The 17,507-nt window shown below is 48.0% G+C and overlaps 2 protein-coding genes across 6 annotated transcripts in view; one reads left to right on the forward strand and one right to left on the reverse strand.

Moving 5' to 3' along the window:
- The window catches only part of acvr1ba (activin A receptor type 1Ba), a 20,832-nt gene extending 3,338 nt beyond the window's left edge, over window positions 1–17,494 (forward strand). The window contains exons 2-9 of one of the 2 annotated variants that reach the window (XM_028993138.1): window positions 5,390–5,626; window positions 6,703–6,963; window positions 7,743–7,973; window positions 8,121–8,288; window positions 8,370–8,526; window positions 8,600–8,724; window positions 8,811–8,941; window positions 17,467–17,494. In XM_028993138.1, the coding sequence (XP_028848971.1) occupies window positions 5,390–5,626; window positions 6,703–6,963; window positions 7,743–7,973; window positions 8,121–8,288; window positions 8,370–8,526; window positions 8,600–8,724; window positions 8,811–8,941; window positions 17,467–17,472 (1,316 nt within the window). In that variant the 3' untranslated portion in view covers window positions 17,473–17,494. Of the gene's footprint in view, window positions 1–5,389; window positions 5,627–6,702; window positions 6,964–7,742; window positions 7,974–8,120; window positions 8,289–8,369; window positions 8,527–8,599; window positions 8,725–8,810; window positions 8,942–9,026; window positions 10,035–17,466 lie in introns of those variants that run through there. The other variant, XM_028993137.1, reaches the window with a different exon arrangement.
- kmt2d (lysine (K)-specific methyltransferase 2D) overlaps window positions 10,824–17,507 on the reverse strand; it is a 35,344-nt gene continuing 28,660 nt past the window's right edge. For all 4 annotated transcript variants that reach the window (XM_028993130.1, XM_028993132.1, XM_028993133.1 and 1 more), the window contains 6 exons: window positions 16,041–16,177; window positions 15,832–15,962; window positions 14,611–14,896; window positions 14,464–14,537; window positions 14,279–14,387; window positions 10,824–13,985 (listed from right to left, as the gene is read on the reverse strand). In XM_028993130.1, the coding sequence (XP_028848963.1) occupies window positions 13,893–13,985; window positions 14,279–14,387; window positions 14,464–14,537; window positions 14,611–14,896; window positions 15,832–15,962; window positions 16,041–16,177 (830 nt within the window). In that variant the 3' untranslated portion in view covers window positions 10,824–13,892. The remainder of the gene's footprint in view (window positions 13,986–14,278; window positions 14,388–14,463; window positions 14,538–14,610; window positions 14,897–15,831; window positions 15,963–16,040; window positions 16,178–17,507) is intronic.

Raw genomic sequence — 17,507 nt, forward strand, 5'->3', positions numbered from 1 at the left:
CCGGCGCTCAGGGACGCGTGGAAATTTCCCGTCCGGTTCCGCGAGCTGTACGTTTCCACTCGACTCGGACGTTTATTGACTGACGCGGGTCCGACTGCTAAAGTTGTGTGGGCTAAATCGCAGTCGCTTTCGTCATTTACCAGACACCATTATCCAGAGCGACTTACAATCAGTAGTTACAGGGACAGTCCCCCCCTGGAGACACTCAGGGTTAAGTGTCTTGCTCGGGGACACGATGGTAGTAAGTGGGGTTTGAACCCGGGTCTTCTGGTTCATAGGCGAGTGTGTTACCCGCTAGGCTACTACTTGCACCCAGGCAACGTAATGATGTTGCCTGGTGATAAAAAGTAGTGCCGGTAGTGATTGTGACGTCCTGATCCGGGTCGGAATTCAGCCTCGTCCGCACGGATGACCTCGGAACGGCGTGTGGGTTTTTACCGCGCTTTGTAGCTACGTACGTTATTTGGTTCTGAACGCCCGTGTGGATGCTTTGAGAAATGTTTTAAAACGTAACGTCGTGATTCGCGGATAACCGAAGCATCGCAGCGTGAGGTGGGGTGGTACCACGGGGGGGTAGTAGCCTAGTGGGTAACACACTCGCCTGTGAACCAGAAGATCCAGGTTCAAGTCCCGCTTACTACCATTGTGTCCCTGAGCAAGACACTTAACCCTAAGTTGCTCCAGAGGGGGACTGTCCCTGTAACTACTGATTGTAAGTCGCTCTGGATAAGGGCGTCTGGTAAATGCTCTAAATGTAAGGTCCACACCTCTTAGTACGCTCTGATTGCCAAATTTACGCTCCAAGTTCACCCAAATTTTATTGAAGTGAAAGTGAAGTGATTGTCCTTATGAAACAGCGCACAGTTCACACAACAAAATGTGTCCTCTGCATTTAACCATCACCCTGAGTGAGCAGTGGCACCATGACAGGCGCCCGGGGAGCAGTGTGTGGGGACGGCGCTTTGCTCAGTGGCACCTTGGCGGATCGGGATTCGAACCGGCGACCTTCTTATTACGGGGCCGCTTCCTTTACCGCGTAATTTTTTTTTTCTGGGAGAACCGGGCTCCGCCGGGTTGATGTTTTATTAATCAGCCCCGCGGTATTAATCACCGCTGCGGGGAGGTGACGGCGAGGTTAACGCTGAGACTCGTGCTTTGCCGGCTGTTCCGGTAATTCGACCGAGAGAGGCAGTGAGAGGTGGAAAAAACAAAAAAAATGACCGCCCTCCTTCCTTTGCATTGATTGTGTGTGTGTGTGTGTGTGTGTGTGTGTGAGTGTGTGTGTGTGTGTGTGTGTGTGTGTCCCTGTCTGGTGGCGTCGGCTTGTCTTAATCAGCTCCCCGTCTGGCCGCTGTATGGATCCCATTTCAGGCTGTGCATCTCGGGTAAGTTGCACTCAGCGGCGCCCCCCCGGCAGCGTCCCTCAACACGGTGTGAGCGGCGAGAGCGTGGCCCGCCGAGGAACGGCAGGAAGTCCGCCCCGGCATAGAATAAACCCCCCCGACGCGGAGCAGCTGGGAATGTCGGGCCCTCTGCTCCCACGAGCTCAGCCTGATTGATCGTTTTATTATTATTCCCCCGCGCACCGCATTTTATTCCGTGTCTTAACATGTGTGGAATGACGGGAACGTCCCCCCCGTCCTCCCGGTTCGTTGTATTTGTTTTTTTTTTTTTTAATTCGCGGTCTAGACTGGGTTTTTACGGACGGTTGCAGCTGCTCTCACAGCTGGAGGGCCGCGTAAGACCCTTCGCCCGTCCGAGGGGGCCACAGGGGGGGGGACCCGCGGTGGCGAATTACGGCCCGCCCTCGTATCCTGCCGCCCTCCCCCCACGCGAACCAGCACGGCACCGCCCCACCCCCTCCTTCACGCGGCCAGCTCCTGCTCTTTGTCCCGACGGCACGGCAACCCCCCCCCCCCGACCCTCTAATCTCCACACAAAGGCCCAGTGTAACACCGCCGGTTCCGGGCGGCCACCCGTCCGAAAAAGCGAGAAGCGTGCTGGTAGCGACCTAGCGGGTAACACACTCGCCTATGAACCAGAAGACCCAGGTTCAAACCCCACTTACTACCATCGTGTCCCTGAGCAAGACACTTAACTCTGAGTGTCTCCGGGGGGGGGGGGGACTGTCCCTGTAACTACTGACTGTAAGGCGCTCTGGATAAGGGCGTCTGATAAACGACGTAAACGCAAACGCTCGATGTGGTGATTCGCCTCTCGGCTCATACATCCGATGGATAAAAATAAGCCGGCAGCGCATTCTAGGCCGTTAAAATTTTATGGATCAGGACGGTCCTGGTCCTGGACACCAGCGTCTCAGCAGGAAACAGCAAGAAAAAAATCTGCCTGTTCGGCGGATGAAACGAGACTAATTTGATTCGTCATTCTCCCCTTGGCCCCGCCCCCCTCGCTAAATTGGTGTTGTGTTGCTTGCTGACGCACTAGCGCACTTTTGGGGGCGGCCAACCACGACTGTGGGTGAATGTGAGGCCACGGCGCAGCGGTTTGGGGTGTGTGTGTGTGTGTGTGTGTGTGTGTGTGGGGAGAATAAGAGCAAAGTGACCGACAGATGTGAGCAAATGCCTTAATTTCCCATCATCCCTCTGAGCTTTGTATACATGTATTGAACGTCTGCGTGCTGATTGGTGGTTGCGAGCGGACGAGCGGGACGTTGCCCCGGCCAGGTTGTTTTTTCGGTGTTTATCAGGGCCTGGTCTCCTCCGCGTAATCAGCAGGAAATTCCTGCCGCTTGTAAACGGTGGTGAACTTGGAGCGGCTCCACCGGCAGTTACTGGCACTTTCTCGTCCCCGGAGTTACGCAAGAGTAACACACACACACACACACACACACACTCACGTAAACACCCCGCAATGCGCTCCCGTGTTTATAATGGGCGCGTCCCGCCAAGTCATATGTCATCCGCGTGTCGCAATGAGTGCGAGGGAGCGGTCAGGGAGGAAATGGCGTGGAGTAAAGGCGGCTTGATGTGAACCATGTGTCCTGAAGGAACGTGTGAGGGAAGTGGAAATGGGGGAGAAATTCCTCCTGCCGGTTTTACGTTCTCTCTATGGACAGTGGGCCAGAACGCAAGTTGGCTTGTTGACCAATCGCAGCCAAATTCCATGTTTAATAGGGATGGTGCATGGGCAAAGTTCCCGACACCGCCCCTCTGCTACGTTCCCTCCACTGGCCCCCAGTAGCTGCACGCATCAGGTTCAAAATACTGATGCTGGCCTACAAAGCCAAACATGGAGTAGCACCATCCTACCTCACAGCCCTTATTACACCTCGCACTGCACCTCGTATACTCCGAGCCTCCTGTACTGCTCGCCTGGTCCCTCCATCTCTGAAGGTAAAAGGTAGACGTTCATCTAGACTCTTCTCCGTCTTGGCCCCTCGGTGGTGGAATGAACTTCCCCTCGAGGTCAGAACAGCTCAGTCACTGAGCACCTTCACACCTCAAGAATATTTAGATGAACTTGTAACCACAGAGTGAATAAAAAGATTGTATTCATAGTTGGGGGTCCTAGTCTTCACTAGCGGGGCAGTGGTGGCCTAGCGGTTAAGGAAGCGGCCCCGTAATCAGAAGGTTGCTGGTTCGAATCCCGATCCGCCAAGGTGCCACTGAGCAAAGCACCGTCCCCACACACTGCTCCCCGGGTGCCTGTCATGGCTGCCCACTGCTCACCGAGGGTGATGGGCTAAATGCAGAGGACAAATTTCACTGTGTGCGCCGTGTGCTGTGCTGCGTATCACAAGTGACAATCACTTCACTCAACTCGATGCGTCTGTACACGGCAGTGCGAGAAGCAACTGATGTTTGCAGAAGCGGGCGTGGCAAAATGAGGCGAACCCGAACACGTGCGGAGGAAAGAACGCGATCAGGACGCAAATTTGTTCTAAGTGGCTCTCCATTGTTAGCACGGGACCTGAAGGCCGATAACAGTGGGGCGCGAGGGAAGTGTGACGGGACACGCCCCCCCCACCCCACAAATCCGCCCTCCGCCTGCCTCTTAAGCCCTGAGGAATTCTCGGCCTGCCTTAATCCCGACCGCCGGCTTTGGAGAGCCGCGAATCACGTGCACACAAACACACGAATGGCATGTTGCTTCGCATTCGTACAAACACGACTGCACGAGTCCCAGCGCGGTGCTGCCGACTGGCAAAACAAAGACGTTGCTCCTGCAGACGTAATGGAATCTGAAGTCTGTGTTCTTGTTGCAGCAGATTAATCGGGTTACGTCTCTCCCCGACTCCCTGGATGTAGGTTTGGCCCGGCCTTGCCCTCCATCAGGTCTAAACAGATCAGTAGCCGCGGCGGGCCCTGCCCGCGCCCCCCCCCCCCCCCCCCCCAAACCGTCTGCCAGACGCCGACACCCGATCCACCTCGTGTTATTCGTTTTTTTCCGTATTAATGCGCTCCTGGACGAGCGTAATGGTCTCCTGCCGCGGGACCCTCTCGGTGTCGGATTCCGCCCCCGCCCGCCGATGCCGTTGGCGCTGCATTAAGGATCCGGGCCCGGCGCGCTGGAACGGCCTGTTTGGGTCCATCCGCAGTGCGGGATTCGGTTTCGGCTTTTATGCCGTCTGGGGCTGAGGCGGCTGCTGAACCCACCGACTCGAGGTGAAGTGGGTGCGTACGAGGGCGTTTTTGTGGGGTGGTGTCGCCCCCTGCTGGACTCTTTCAGACTTTTAATTGGGGTCTGAGCTACATGATTCATCCAAATAGGGTTTTATTTACTGTGTTTTGTTTCTATTCCAATCTTTTAAATAGCTAAGAATTAAAAAAAGTAAAAAAGTGTGTGTGTGTGTGTATATATATATCATATAAGGTTTAATTTTTTGTTATTAAAAGAATAGAATTTCAAAGTAAAGTAAATTTCAAGCCTTTTGTCTGCAAGACGTCCCTCGTATTCCCTGTAATTGCCAGTAGGTAGGAATCTGACATCTTGAGCTCATTACATTCTCCTTCACCCTTTGCACCCATCAGAACTCGAATTCAAGATAACCTGCGTGTGGGTTATGTTAGTGGGCGTGGTCACGTTTGTGTATGAGGTGTATTGGGAGTGTAGGGAACGCAAGGGAAACGGAGGAGATGGACGCCGCGCTACACCTGGGCGTGTCACGTATCGACGGCAGGGACTTTAAAATCGTCCAGAATGAGGAAGTGGGGCGAGTGAGAGCTGTCAATCATGCATACAGGCTCCTCCCCTTTTAAACATCTGACTAAGATTATTTAAATCTTTTTAATGATTGTTTAAATAATTGATTTATCGTTCTTTATTCCCCCCACATTTCTGATGGACCCTTTATATGAGAATTATGAATCAAATGTCTCTGCATGCCTGCCATAATTTCATGAAGCCACTCCCGCTCTCGTTCCCGCAGCCCTGAAGTGCAACTGCACCAACTGCGAGAAGAGCGGCTATGAGTGCGAGACGGACGGGGCCTGCATGGCCTCCACCTCCTTCATCCGCGGGCAGCAGCAGCACGTGCGCATCTGCATCACCCGCGACGACCTGGTGCCGCCGGGGCAGCCCTTCTACTGCCTGAGCTCGCAGGGCTTCTTCAACACGCACTGCTGCTACAGCGACTACTGCAACAGCCTCAACCTCAGCGTGCCGGGTGAGCTCCCAACGGCGACTATTGCCGTCGCGTAGAGGCCGCGCACGGATGCCAGATGGACCGCTTAACCAGAGGCTGAGAGAACCAGAGAGAGAGAGAACAAAACGGCAATGAAGCTCAGGCATGACCCAACCAGACAGATACAGCGTCTCAGAAAACACGTCCCCACGCCAACCCAGCCCTACAACTTCAGGGGCCACGTGCGGCACTGGCTGATAATAACACGGCCCCTTTATAAACCTTCAAGCATATTAACCTGGACCGGTATTAAAATTCAAGTTTTATTTGTCACATGCGGTCATAAACGGTATTATATGCAGTGAAATGCTTTGGCGACCGATACAGATCAGAGTATTGCAAATATTGCGAGTATACAATGAACCAATGTGCAAATATTGCAATAAACTTAACCTAATATCCCACTTTTATGTCTTTAACATAAAACATAAAATATGTGTGCAAGGATCCTGGGGGGATTGAGTCCAGATAGATGAGAATATGTGGAGTCAGGTTGCCAGGTTCTGTAGAACGAGCCCAGACACTCATCCAGTCCAGTATTAGATTAGTCTGAGCCATGTCCTTGATCCAGAATAATCAATCGTTCATCCTCGCCGCAAATGTCAATTGGTGGAAAACTATTTTTTTTATTTATGGTTTGAGTTTGTAATTCGTGGGTCTGGGAAACCAAAGAGGGGACATATAGGGTCCAGGTCAGATCCGTTGGAACAGGGAAAATGTTGGACTCCCACAACGCACATCCAGTAAAGTTGAAGTCCTCCAGGTGACCAGAAACAGCTTCACTATTACGTTTACAGCAGATAGGTGAGACACTGGAGTCCATTTTGTGGAATCGCTTCAGATACTAATCAATACCAAAATTTAGTAATGATGTTCAAACGTATTGACGTCTAGTATAGTATTGATTACCATCATTAGTATTGGTATTGTCCAGCCTAGTGTGATGTGTAGATGTCAGACAGAAATAGCCTCTTGTCTGAGACCGCGAAGTCCTGAAGTGGTTTTTATCGGGGAAAACGAACTTTATCGTTTCGATCCTGTCCGTCTGTGGCCTGCAGGTGGGCCGGAGGGGGACGGAGGCGAGGGCTGGCCGGCCAGCTGGGGACCCGTGGAGCTGGTGGCGGTCATCGCTGGGCCCGTCTTCCTGATCTGCCTGCTCCTCATCGTGGGCGTCTTCGCGTTCCAGCACCACCAGCGCACGTACAACCACCGCCAGCGGCTCGACGTGGAGGACCCGTCGTGTGACCATCTCTACCTGGCCAAGGACAAGACCTTGCAGGACCTGATCTTTGACCTCTCCACCTCAGGCTCTGGTTCTGGTGGGTCCACATCACTTTTTACCTTTTAAGTCAGTAATTCTTTGTGTTTATATTCTTTAAGTTCGAAGTAAAAATGCGGCCGTCTAAGGCCATAGCTTTATGATCAGGCTTATTGTCTGGAATTATTCAGAATCAGGGTACAGGATGAAACAAACCTGACTCTTCTCAAGTTGCTAACACAAGTTATCTTATCGCTATAACTAGAGGTCAGAACTATGAACAAGCGTGACACGAATGTAGAAGTTCAATATAAAGTTATGACAGGAACCATACAAGCGGTTTGAGAACTTGCCGTGTGATGCACGCGACACAGAAAACTTGCGTCACTCGTTAAAACCAACGTCCACAATGAAATACTGCGAACTCGGTAAGCATTCACACAAAACTATTGCACCAAATATTTCAATGTACCACGGGGGTCAACTGTGGAACACTTTTTAATAAAATAATGTTCATGCAGTTTAACATATGATGTGGTGCATTGTATGAGTATTTTATTGTACCATCAGAGTGAATAATAGGATTGAACCTTTAAAATGTAGAGAAGAGAGCGATATAAAAACACATTGAGGTGTTGTTCCTCATTAAAAGTCTGGGAAAGCTGAAGAGAACAGATGAGTTCTCTGGATTTAAAAACACTGAAATTAAATGATGCTCCACATTATCCGTCTTGCATGTTAGGATGAGTAAAAGTGCAAATATTGCAGAAGTGGTTTAGCATTTTGGCGTCATTTTCACCTTCATGCGATCTGCTGCTGACCTCTCCTCTTCCTGAACAGGCCTGCCTCTGTTCGTCCAGCGGACCGTGGCCAGAACCATCGTGCTGCAGGAGATCATCGGCAAAGGCCGCTTTGGTGAGGTCTGGCGGGGGAAGTGGCGCGGCGGCGACGTGGCGGTGAAGATCTTCTCCTCCAGGGAGGAACGCTCCTGGTTCCGCGAGGCCGAGATCTACCAGACCATAATGCTCCGGCACGAGAACATCCTGGGGTTCATCGCCGCCGACAACAAGGGTAAGTTCCAGATCCATAGTTCACCCATACGATCCAGAAGACCCGGGTTCGAACCCCACTTACTACCATCGCGTCCCTGAGCAGGACACTTTAACCCCGAGTGTCTCCGGGGGGGACTGTCCCTGTAACTACGATGTCTGTTTTTAGATAACGGCACGTGGACGCAGCTGTGGCTGGTGTCGGACTACCACGAGCACGGCTCGCTCTTCGACTACTTGAACCGCTACTCCGTCACCATCGAGGGCATGATCAAGCTGGCACTGTCAGCTGCCAGCGGACTGGCACACCTTCACATGGAGATCCTGGGCACGCAGGGTAGGGACCGCCGCGTCACCGCCTTGTCACCCGGACGCTAATAACAATAATAATAATAATGAGGCCGGAATTGGTTGACAGGAAAGCCTGGCATCGCGCATCGTGACCTCAAGTCGAAGAACATCCTCGTGAAGAAGAACGGCACCTGCGCCATCGCCGACCTGGGCCTGGCCGTGCGGCACGAGTCCGTCACCGACACCATCGACATCGCCCCCAATCAGCGCGTGGGCACCAAGAGGTACCGCCTCGAACGACCCTTGACCCCCACCCACCCCCGCTCTTTGCCGCCGTTTAAAGGGTTTGTTTGGCAGGTACATGGCTCCAGAGGTCCTGGATGAGACCATCAACATGAGGCACTTCGATTCGTTCAAGTGTGCGGACATCTACGCCCTGGGCCTGGTGTACTGGGAGGTCGCCCGGCGCTGCAACGCTGGCGGTAAAATTCAAACCTTAATTCATTAACGATTATTAGCAATAATTAGACCATTAGATTATTAGACATTTTGGCGCTTCTCCGCGCAGGTATTCATGAGGAGTATCAGCTGCCGTACTACGACCTGGTGCCCTGCGACCCCTCGATAGAAGAGATGAGGAAGGTGGTGTGCGACCAGAGGCTGCGGCCCAACGTCCCCAATTGGTGGCAGAGCTACGAGGTACGTTCACGGCGTCACGCGAGTTGTGCGCGGTAAAGGCGCGCCAACCCGTCCGTGATCCCTCGCCTCCTGTTCACGTTTTTAGGCCCTGCGGGTGATGGGCAAGATCATGCGGGAGTGCTGGTACGCCAACGGCGCGGCGCGTCTGACGGCGCTGCGCATCAAGAAGACCCTGTCTCAGCTCAGCGTGGAGGAGGACGTCAAGATCTGAGCCGCCGCCGGACCCCGTGGAGACGCACTCAACGCTGAAGACTGTGGGGGGCGGAGCAAACCTACCACATTCCTGCCAGTCCCCCCCCCCAAAGACTCGGCCTACCTCACCCTTTTCTACCAAACTACTGAGCGTCCCTCCACCGCCGCACGACCGACCCGCTGTGAATCCTCCTCATCTCCAGATTCGTGTTTTCTCTTTTCAGCGGGAGCTGTTAACGTTGGGGCGCTCCGTTCCCCCGACAACGGACCGACCAATCGCGTTCCCGTCTCTTCCATAGTAAACCCAGATGTAGCAAGGAGGTGTAAACGTCCACGGCCGCGCAAGAGTTTTCATTTCGAGGTCTGTGAGGGGACCAGCACACAAAGTCTCTTATTTATTTGTTAATATTTTGTGTGTTCTTTTATATTGTTCTTCATTTTAATGTGAGACCTGGTTGGAGGGGAAAATGTAATACACACTACTGAGCAAACAACGTTTTTTTTTGCAGCATGATTTTATATGTTATAGATATAAGGTCCCATGTTTTTTTTTTTTTTTTTTTTTTTTCCTGTAAAGCGTCACCAGAGGGAAAAGGAAGCTAATTATTGATAGTGCCGTGTGGAAGGCATACGAGTTCTACCCGCTGTCCATATGCTTCCGGGCTTCTTCCCCACCCTTCTGTCCACCATGGACGAGTCCTCTCTCGGCACTGACCTTGACCCAAGTCGCTCTGGACCCGCTCACTACTGTCCATTTGGTCCAGATCGTCCCCCCTCAGCTGGTTGTTCGAAGCCGAAGAGGCTTGAAATAGACAAATGTCATCACCAGCTATGCAATGATTGTGCATTTTTATTCTTTCTTATAGATGATGGTATGACTGACTGACTGGATCTGAGTTTTTTTTTTTTTTTTTTTTTTTTTGTTTTTTTTTTTTAAATGGACCTGTACTGAAGAACTGACTGCATGGAAATAAGTTAGAAACCCAACCTTGTTTTTATTCTGGCATGAAATGTGGTCAACACTGGCTTTTTTTATAGTGAATGTGACTGCAGTTGCTCAAAACAGTGGCGTCTGAGCAGATTGTCTGTACGTATAATCCAAAACTGGCTTCTTTTTTTTTTTATTTTTTATAAATGGCGAGTGCAATGAGATGAAAGGTCGTCATAAGTGTTCTTGGCATGTTGTAAACCAAATGTCCAACATGATTGTACACGTGTGGTGTCAGTATGACTTTAGCTACCTGCCGCGACAAACTAGTTTTCAAATGTGTTTAATGCAAATCTTTTTCACAATCAGTTTGGGAAATGTGTAGCCATGCCATTCATGAATAAATCTCGTTTTTTTTTTTTTTTTTTTTAAGCATTTGGTATGATTTTCCCTTCTGCAGCTTTTCCCGAAAACATTTTGTTCTGCCTCATTTATGGTTTCAGGGAATCTGTGCCCTTTGACCCCCCTCAATCAAAAGGTAAATGGGTCCAGGCTGCTGGATTTAACCATGAGCCTTAGTGGGTGGCCATGACAGGCGCCCGGGGAGCTGTGTCTGGGGATGATACCTTGATCAGGGGGACCTCAGTGGCACCCAAATGAAATTTAATAAAAATCAATGTTAATTATGTTCAGATTTGATGATGTAAACAAGTGTCATCATATCCTGACAATCAATTGTCCAGCCAAGACTCAAAAACAGGGTTTACTTAAAATGAAGTTTATTTTCCTTTTACAAGAAATAAAGCAGAGACAAAGAAATTAATGGAACCGGGTCAGGGGGGAGGGGTCAGCTGTATATAAAGTGATGCAACCTCTTGCGTCATCAAAAAATATTTACAATTCAAATTATATCCATACAAAACATGCCACATACAATAAAAATGATCATTTATTAATCTCGCCTAAAACAAGCTCTGCTGTACAGATGCAACATCTTTAAAAAGTGTTTCAGTTAAAAAAACCAACTTCAGCAATCTCTTTTTTATTAAATTATAAAGATATGCAGAGAGAACTTAAATTAAGATTCCTGTCTTTTTTTTTTTTTTTTTTTTTTCTCTCTCGACACAAAACGAGAGGAATTTTAACTCTAAATATTTCATGATCCCCCCCCCCAAACATAAAAAATATAAAATCACCGCTTCTGATGTTTTATACGTCCAGCTTTCAGAGACATAAAACTTTACGAGTGCAATTTTTCGTTCTTAATACGGGGCTAACGAGAAATATCGAGTCGCAATGTACATCAGGCTACACAGCCAGTTCACAAGCTATTTCAAACACATTCACTTCTATAGGGAAGAAATCAAATTAAACAGAAATCACGCCCACACACACACAAACCAATCAGGAGCTTCCGTTTAACTACACTAAAGCCAATCGTGACCAAATTTCAGGACAGTATTTTGTGATTCACAATCAGTAGCATAAATAAAAGTAAAAAGAAATATATACGTGAACAATATTATTACATAAATACACAAAAACGCTATGCACCCTTGTACTGCTTCTTAAATAAGCTATTTTCATGATGACGCATCATTACCAGAAAAACACAATTCTGCGCTAAATTATTTGTCTATTTCACCTCGACTCTTGGTCGCTGGTGAAAAGAAGATACTCAATTTTTTTTTTTTTTGTTGGTTTTTTTTTTTGGGAAAATGGGTTTTTAGCAAAAAACGCAAATAGAAAAACAAAGCACTCTTCCATATACATATCAGGGTATTACTTTGATTTTACATATATTTTATTTATTTCTATTTATATATATACACACACGCACGCACACATCAGACACACACACTTTTATTCTCTCTGATAAAATGATATCCAGTGGTTGATTTTGTCAATCAATTTTATTTTTCTACAATTTTCTTGATCTTGTCGATTAAAAAGGGGGGGAAGGGGGTTGGGTACGTTCTCACCCCCCCCCCACACCGTCAAATATATATCGATATATACAGTTTGTACACTTTGCATCTTAAACGTGAGGTTGTAGGTCTGGGACAGAGAACAGAAGTAGTTTTGGGGGATCTGGAGACTTTAGTCAGCTCCCTTCTTGAAAACTTAACCGTTTAAAGAAAATTCAAGAAATCAAAATGAAAAGAAGAAGGAAAAATGCCCTTTAAAGTCTCGCTCTGCCAATGTGTTTCAAGCCTTCAGAAGACAGTGCTACCAACATCAAACCACCTACAGAGACGGGGGGGACACGCTGGCTGTGGTCTGGCAGAGAAAGGCTCAATACAGTAAGTTTGAAACAGTCGGCGCGGAGGGAAACGTTCTACTACAACCGGGGTAAATTCAAGGGTTATTCTTATTATTACTATATGGAGTAACGAGGGCAGAGAGGTCAAAGGGTAAATGTACTACGGAGGACTGGAAGTTAGATAATAGTAGTCTTGAGTCACATCTTTCATGAACCTTTCCTCTCCTAACTCGACTATGTCCAGGGCCTGAGATTGTCAGGTTTACGGTCATGCGTTGTGTGCCGAGGTTAGCAAGATGTCATTCTGAACCGAAAAAGGGAAAATATTATTAATAATAATAATAATAATAATCGATTCAAAGTGCAGCCATGATTTTACACACTGTGGAACCTGTCATAAGTCATTACGAAAAACGTGATCCGGAAATTAGCTACACGAACTACCAACGCCTCCGATCGATCCGATTACGCTCAATAATTTCATCCAAAATGCGCTTGCATGAGAAACAGCCGACTATTACAGTTCATGACGAACCACAATAGTTTACGACGTACAATATTGTACGTTGTAAAATTAACCCTGCCCCCTCCAATTTTTTTGTAGTTTTTTTATTTATTTATATATTTCTACCTATATATAGTCAGGAGCAAACCTGCTGCTTAAAATTCCCTGCTTATCCGAGAAGGCATTCGCCATGAGAACATTCCCACCTTCCCCATTCCACAGTAGCACTTACAGTCTTGAACAAAGCAACAAAAAGAAAAAGAAAAATCACTTCCCACAAACTCAATGAGGTAGACTGGGTCGAGCGAAACCCACACACAACGCCATACAAATAAAAAACGTCCGGAGCCACAGGTCAATATATCTCATCTCTTTAGAACATCTTACGTCTCGTTTCCTGCCGCGAGAGACGCTCGGTTTTTTCGGGAGCCTCCCCTGGATTGTCTTGCCATGATCCGCACTGGTCGAACTTCATCTTCATTGATGACTTGATGGGAGAGTGTTGTACCGGGGGGGGGGGGGTAGTAGGTCCGAGCCTTAACAGTATCAGTTCCTTTTGTAAAAAATGGCTTTAAATGAACGTTCTTCACTGAGCATTAGCCTCTATGGGTTGATATGATACATAAGCAGGATTTGGTAGGAGTAAAAAGGATTGATTCCAGCCAGTCAGCGAGGGGGGGGGGTCGGGGGTGACGACGAAAAAATAAATAAAAAGAGGAGGTGCTTTTGGCAGAGAATGTTTCTGTCATTTCTCAAGGTTATATATTGTATGTAGCAAAAGGTCAAAAGCAAGAATGAAAAGGGGAAAAAAAACAACAATTCAAGCATGTCCACCTTTTGAAGCTTTCCGAATGGGCGGTGGCTTTGAGCGTTTAACTCCCTTCACGACCTTTGGCTCCTGGGATAAGAATAAATCTCGTCTTTCAGAGACAGGGAGAGCAGACCTTCCCTTTCAATTTTGTCCGAGTACAGCTTATGAACTGGGTATTGAGTAGAGTCAGGCTTTGGCGCTGGAGTGTTCTGGCACCCGGAGGACGACACGCGTGGGCTCCGCCCCCCGCCGCTAGTTCATCCACTTACGGCAATTCCAGGCCCCGCAGTGACAGGGGATCTTGTGCTGATCGTCCTCAAAGTCAAACTGGTAGTCGTAGGTGAGCTACATTGGGCAGGAACAGAAGAAACGGAACATTTATTCTTCATTTTCTGTATGCGTGTTGTTAGAAGGGTCGATTATGAGAAATGAATCTCACAATCAATGCATCGTGATGCAGGCGTGGACGATTCAATCAATCAATCAATCATATCACACTGACATGGTGGTTTTGCAGCGCCGATATAAAAATTGTTAAAAAGTGGTGCGGGTAGTGAAAGTGGCGGTCTGATCTGAGTACAGTGAATCATGAACCATCCATTATACTGAGGCATTGATATAGAAAACGAACAGTTCACCTCCTCGCCCTTCGGAATCCTCCGGCTGGAGATGATGATGATCTTGTCCTCTTTGTCGAAGGTCACCACCTCCGCAACGCAATTGGGCGCACAGGAATGGTTGACGTAGCTGGAAAGAGAGGCAGTTCGGGCTCAGTCTCAAGTCGCCGCACATCGACATCGGACGGGCAGGCGGCCAAACTCACCGCGCAGGTCCGCCGGTCAGCGTAGCGTCGATCACGTGTTCGTTGTTGATGCGGAACATGTAGATGCCACGGTTCTGATAAAAGGGGGAAAAAAGTTCAGGGGAGGGGAATAAAAAGCAGAGCTACATAAAGCAGAGCTGCCCTCACCTGCTCCTCGTAGATCTTCTCCCGCCGGTTGGCCACCTCGTTGCGGATGATGGTGCCGATGTACTCTATGACCATGGTGTGCTTCTCCAGGTCTTTGGCGGCGTACAGGCCGAGGCCCTGGATTCGCGAGCGCGCCAGGTACACGTTGTTCTTCCACTCGGTCTTCAGCCGGCGGTACTGGGAGGACTTGGAGTGCACAAACTGCTTGCTGTACGGCGTGTTGATCTCACCGGTGAAGGTGCTCTGGTACGCTTTGGACACACTTGTGCTGTTTAATGTGTGGGGCCTAGAAAAAAACAAAAAAAACAAGAGATCTTAAAGGTGACTGCCACCTTCGCAAGGCCTCAAACTAGTAAGCTGATTGATGAACATGATTTGCTTAGGGACGTGCATTTCATGCAAAGGTCTTCTTTTTTTTTTTTTTTTTAATAATAATTATTTAATAACAGTTGGACTCATTTTTCCATTTCACCCAGCATCATAACCTGAGCCAATTTTTATAGGTGAACTCAATCCATTTACATTGGTAGTAAATAAAACTGCACTACAACTCACAGAAACTTAACCGAGACCTATGATTTGCCTAATTATGCATAAGCAATGACAGATAATGAAAGAGTTTTTAAATAATTGCCACCGTGGCAATAAAAGAAACCCCTTATGTGCGACAAAGTACGTTCAAGTGTGGGGGGTGTGAACTGTATGGCCTGTCAAAGCCCATTGAGACATACTGTATGTGATTATGGGCTATATAAGAAATATATGATCCAGTTATACAAATTATACATTTCATGCAAATGTCTTTTATGTAATAATTTTTTAATAACAGTTGGACTTATTTTTCCATTTCACCCAGCATCACAACCTGAGCCAATTTTTATAGGTGAATTGCTGCCAGCTTCTGGTAGGCGTTACAACTCAATCCATTTACCTTGGTGGTAAATAAAACTGCACTACAACTCATAGACATTTAACCGAGACCTATGATTTGCCTAATTATACATAAGCAATGACAGATAATGAAAGATCTTTTAAATAATTGAATAATTAAAAGAAACCCCTTAAAATGCCCCTTCTGTGCGACAAAGTACGTTCAAGTGTGTGTGTGTGTGTGTGGGGTGGTGGGGGTGTGAACTGTAGGGCCTGTCAAAGCCCATTGAGACATACTGTACGTGATTATGGGCTACATAAGAAATAGATGTTATTGTTCCTCCGACTGACCTCTTGCAGTGAGTGAGGATCTTGGGTTCTGAGCGAGCACAGCCGGTAGGGTTGATCATGAGTGGCAGCTCCATTAGAGGGTGGCGGCCATAACGGAACGAGTAGTTCTGGCAGTTCTCCACCCCAGGAAGCTGTGGGCGCAGAAGACGACACGTCCGTGAGGCGCGGGCGACTGCGCGGCGCTCTCACGAAACCGGCGCGACACCTACCGACTCGGTGATCCGCAGGACGGCGTGCACCGTGAGCCCGTACATCTCCTCCCCTTTCACGTGGTCGGTGAAGAGCTTCAGCATGCCCGCGTCGTCGCGCAGTTTGGCCACCTGCTGGGACACTTTGCTCCAAATACCTACAACGTGATCCATTGGTTAATTCATAGCTACGCTCTGTATGTGGCGTAAACAGGAAGTTTACAATTAAGTTTTTGAGTACATCTGTACATCACTTGAGCAGGAATTGTATGAAGTACAAATATTGTACTTTTTACTTCACTACATTTCAATCAAGGGTCTATTTGCTTGTTATTTTTCATTCTGAAACTGGATGTTTTTTGTGACTGGTTCACTCCCGGATCACAGTCCGCCAGCACTCTGCAGGGTCAGGTCACCTCTGACGTGATCTCGAACCGTAAAATGAAGTTCAGCGCTGGCACTGCGCTTCTGCAATGTGAGATGATGGACCGAGGAGGAGACTCTGAGGCCAATTTTTTCCACCCACGGCCATATCTTGATCAAATATTTAAAATTTCCACAATGATTAAAGATTCATTTCATTTTAAGTTTGTATGTATAGAAATATGTAAATGTTGTGAAATATGCAAATTAAGTTAGAAATCTTATTAACGTGTCCAAAATGGCCAGTGACTTGTCGGCTAATTTTAATTGATAAAGTTAGCATGTAAAAAAGGAGCTACGCACACATGAATATAACGTTATGTCTATATGTGTAAAGCACACGGTGACTCAACGAGACGTCCTCTCCATTTGACCCTGCATCACCCTTGGTGAGCAGTGGGCAGCCATGAAAGGCGCTCAGGGAGCAGTGTGTGGGGACGGTCCCCTGATCAAGGGGACCTCAGTGGCACCTTGCCGTTTCGAGATTCCTTGCCCGTTTCTTTTGCCTGGTAGACGGTGCTACATGGTTGATGCTACCGTGATGTTTCGGGGGACTTGGTGTGTTGGTACTTTTTTGTGTTTCATTCTGTAACATTTTACCGATTCTTTATGGTACAAGATCTAAAAGCCAGTCAGGAGGAATCAGGTGTTGCACGTGTTGTGCCAATAATGCAAAAATGCAGGGAAAGAAAATGTAGTTTTAATACTTCAGTATTTTTAAAAGCAAGTTCTTCAGTAGTTTAACTTGACCGGAATTTGACTGGAATTAGGGGCAGTGGGGGCCCTAGCGGTTAAGGAAGTGGCCCCGTAATCAGAAGGTTCGAATTCCGATCCGCCAAGGTGCCACTGAGCAAGGCACCGTCCCCACTCACTGCTCCCCGGGCGCCTGTCATGGCTGCCCACTGCTCACCAAGGGTGATGGTTAAATGCAGAGGACACGTTTCGTTGTGTCACCATGTGCTGCGCTTCTGTGTATCACATGTGACAATCACTTCACTTTTTTTTTTTTTTTTTTTTATATAAGGAATGACATTTCACAAGGTGGACACAACAAGGAAACATGAA

The sequence above is a fragment of the Denticeps clupeoides genome, chromosome 10 (genome assembly GCF_900700375.1).
Source record: "Denticeps clupeoides chromosome 10, fDenClu1.1, whole genome shotgun sequence".
NCBI classification, from domain to species: domain Eukaryota; kingdom Metazoa; phylum Chordata; class Actinopteri; order Clupeiformes; family Denticipitidae; genus Denticeps; species Denticeps clupeoides.